Genomic DNA, 1,984 nt, shown 5'->3' on the forward strand with positions numbered 1-1,984 from the left:
TTTTTTTTTTTTTTTTTTTTTTTTTTTTTTTTTTTTTTTTTTGCATTGGTTATGTTTCAGCTTTTGATTTCTGATTGATACTATAAATACCCTCATTGTGCAGTTAATCTAATGTATGCTAAATTGTCCATCAGAAGTTACCAATAAATTGGGTATTATCTTATTTTTAGTTTTGGTTATATTTTTGCTTCCATTATCTGATTGACACTATAAACACCCTCATTTTGCTGTTAATCTAATGTAATGCCTTTTATCCTGCGTAGATAGAGAAATTTGAAAAGGACATTAGGGAATCTAAGTTTGCAGAGCTGATGCACAAGCACTTTGCTGCTAGTTCCATTCCAAAGGGCATCCACTGCCTATCTCTTCGTTTAACGGATGAATATTCGTCAAATGCTCATGCACGGAAACAATTGCCTCCTCCAGAGTTACTTCCTTTACTTTCAGATAACTCTTATTACCACTTTATTTTGTCAACCGACAACATTTTGGCCGCTTCTGTTGTAGTCAATTCTGCTGTGCAGTCTTCTCTCAGACCTGAAAAGATTGTATTTCATGTCATTACTGACAAGAAGACTTATTCTGGTATGCACTCATGGTTTGCACTAAATTCTATTGCACCTGCACTTGTTGAAGTGAAAGGCATTCATCAATTTGACTGGTTAACAAGAGAAAACATCCCGGTGCTTGAAGCTGTAGAAAACCAGAATGGGATAAGAAGTTACTACCATGGGAATCACATTGTTGGTGCTAATCTCAGTGATACAACGCCACGGATATTTGCTTCAAAACTGCAGGCTAGAAGTCCAAAATATATATCCTTACTCAACCATCTTCGCATTTATTTACCAGAGGTAATTAAACTTGTTCTGTAATACTCTTTCAATATGTAAGATCTTCAAACACAATTGATAGAATATTTTAAGAAGTATAACTTTCCTTTTTTGATTGCTTCAAACACAATTTGTAAGATCTTCAAGTTTTCAAGGGGGTCCAGAGTCCTAGGAGATTAGTAATCATTGTACTATGAATTTGTTCAACTGACAATTAGTTCTCTCTTATTCCTCCCCTGTAAAACTATTAAATTCTGTAGCTTTTAGTTGAAAAAGAACGCAAAACATGTTTAGGTTGATTGGTATTATAACAGTGCAGATAAATATTACTGGACTGCAGTAACTATTTCATGCTTGAGGCTTAACTTTTTACGTTGATGTAAATTGCACAGCTCTTCCCAAACTTGGAGAAGGTGGTTTTCTTAGATGACGATGTTGTGATTCAGCGTGATTTGTCTCCTCTATGGGATATTGACCTTGAAGGAAAGGTAAATGGAGCTGTGGAAACTTGTAAAGGTGAGGATGAGTGGGTAATGTCTAAGCGGTTCCGCAACTACTTTAATTTCTCCCATCCAATTATACAAAAGCATCTAAATCCTGATGAATGTGCTTGGGCCTATGGGATGAACGTTTTTGATCTTCATGCTTGGAGAAGGACAAATATAAGGGAAATTTACCACTCATGGCTGAGAAAGGTAGTAATAATATACATCGCCTTTGTTTAACTTTTTGCTGATGCTATTTTTCTTATTCATTTGTTTTGACCGGGGGGTACCCTACTCCTTGCGTTCTATTTCAGAATCTGATGTCAAACCTGACAATGTGGAAGCTGGGAACCCTTCCCCCTGCTTTGATTGCATTTAGAGATCAAGTTCATCCTATTGATCCTTCATGGCACATGCTTGGCTTGGGCTATCAGGAACAGACCGATGTCGAGAATGTGAAGAATGCAGCAGTTATCCACTACAATGGGCAACTAAAACCGTGGTTGGAGATTGGGTTCGAGCATGTCCGACCCTTCTGGACCAAGTATGTCAATTACTCCAATGATTTTATAAGAAACTGTCACATCGTGGAATCATAGTCAATTGTCAAAGAAGCAAAAGAAAGGAGGATGAGCAAAAAAAAAAAAAAAAAAAAAAAAAAAAAAA

General features: G+C 36.4%; 1 protein-coding gene across 2 annotated transcripts in view; it reads left to right on the plus strand.

Moving 5' to 3' along the window:
* The window catches only part of LOC111436992 (probable galacturonosyltransferase 14), a 6,656-nt gene that overhangs the window by 3,957 nt on the left and 715 nt on the right, over window positions 1-1,984 (plus strand). The window contains exons 4-6 of one of the 2 annotated variants that reach the window (XM_023074822.1): window positions 264-854; window positions 1,226-1,528; window positions 1,633-1,931. In XM_023074822.1, the coding sequence (XP_022930590.1) occupies window positions 264-854; window positions 1,226-1,528; window positions 1,633-1,917 (1,179 nt within the window). In that variant the 3' untranslated portion in view covers window positions 1,918-1,931. Of the gene's footprint in view, window positions 1-263; window positions 855-1,225; window positions 1,529-1,632 lie in introns of both variants that reach the window. The other variant, XM_023074821.1, reaches the window with a different exon arrangement.

Source organism: Cucurbita moschata, unplaced genomic scaffold (genome assembly GCF_002738365.1).
Source record: "Cucurbita moschata cultivar Rifu unplaced genomic scaffold, Cmos_1.0 Cmo_Scf00061, whole genome shotgun sequence".
Taxonomy (NCBI): Eukaryota; Viridiplantae; Streptophyta; class Magnoliopsida; order Cucurbitales; family Cucurbitaceae; genus Cucurbita; species Cucurbita moschata.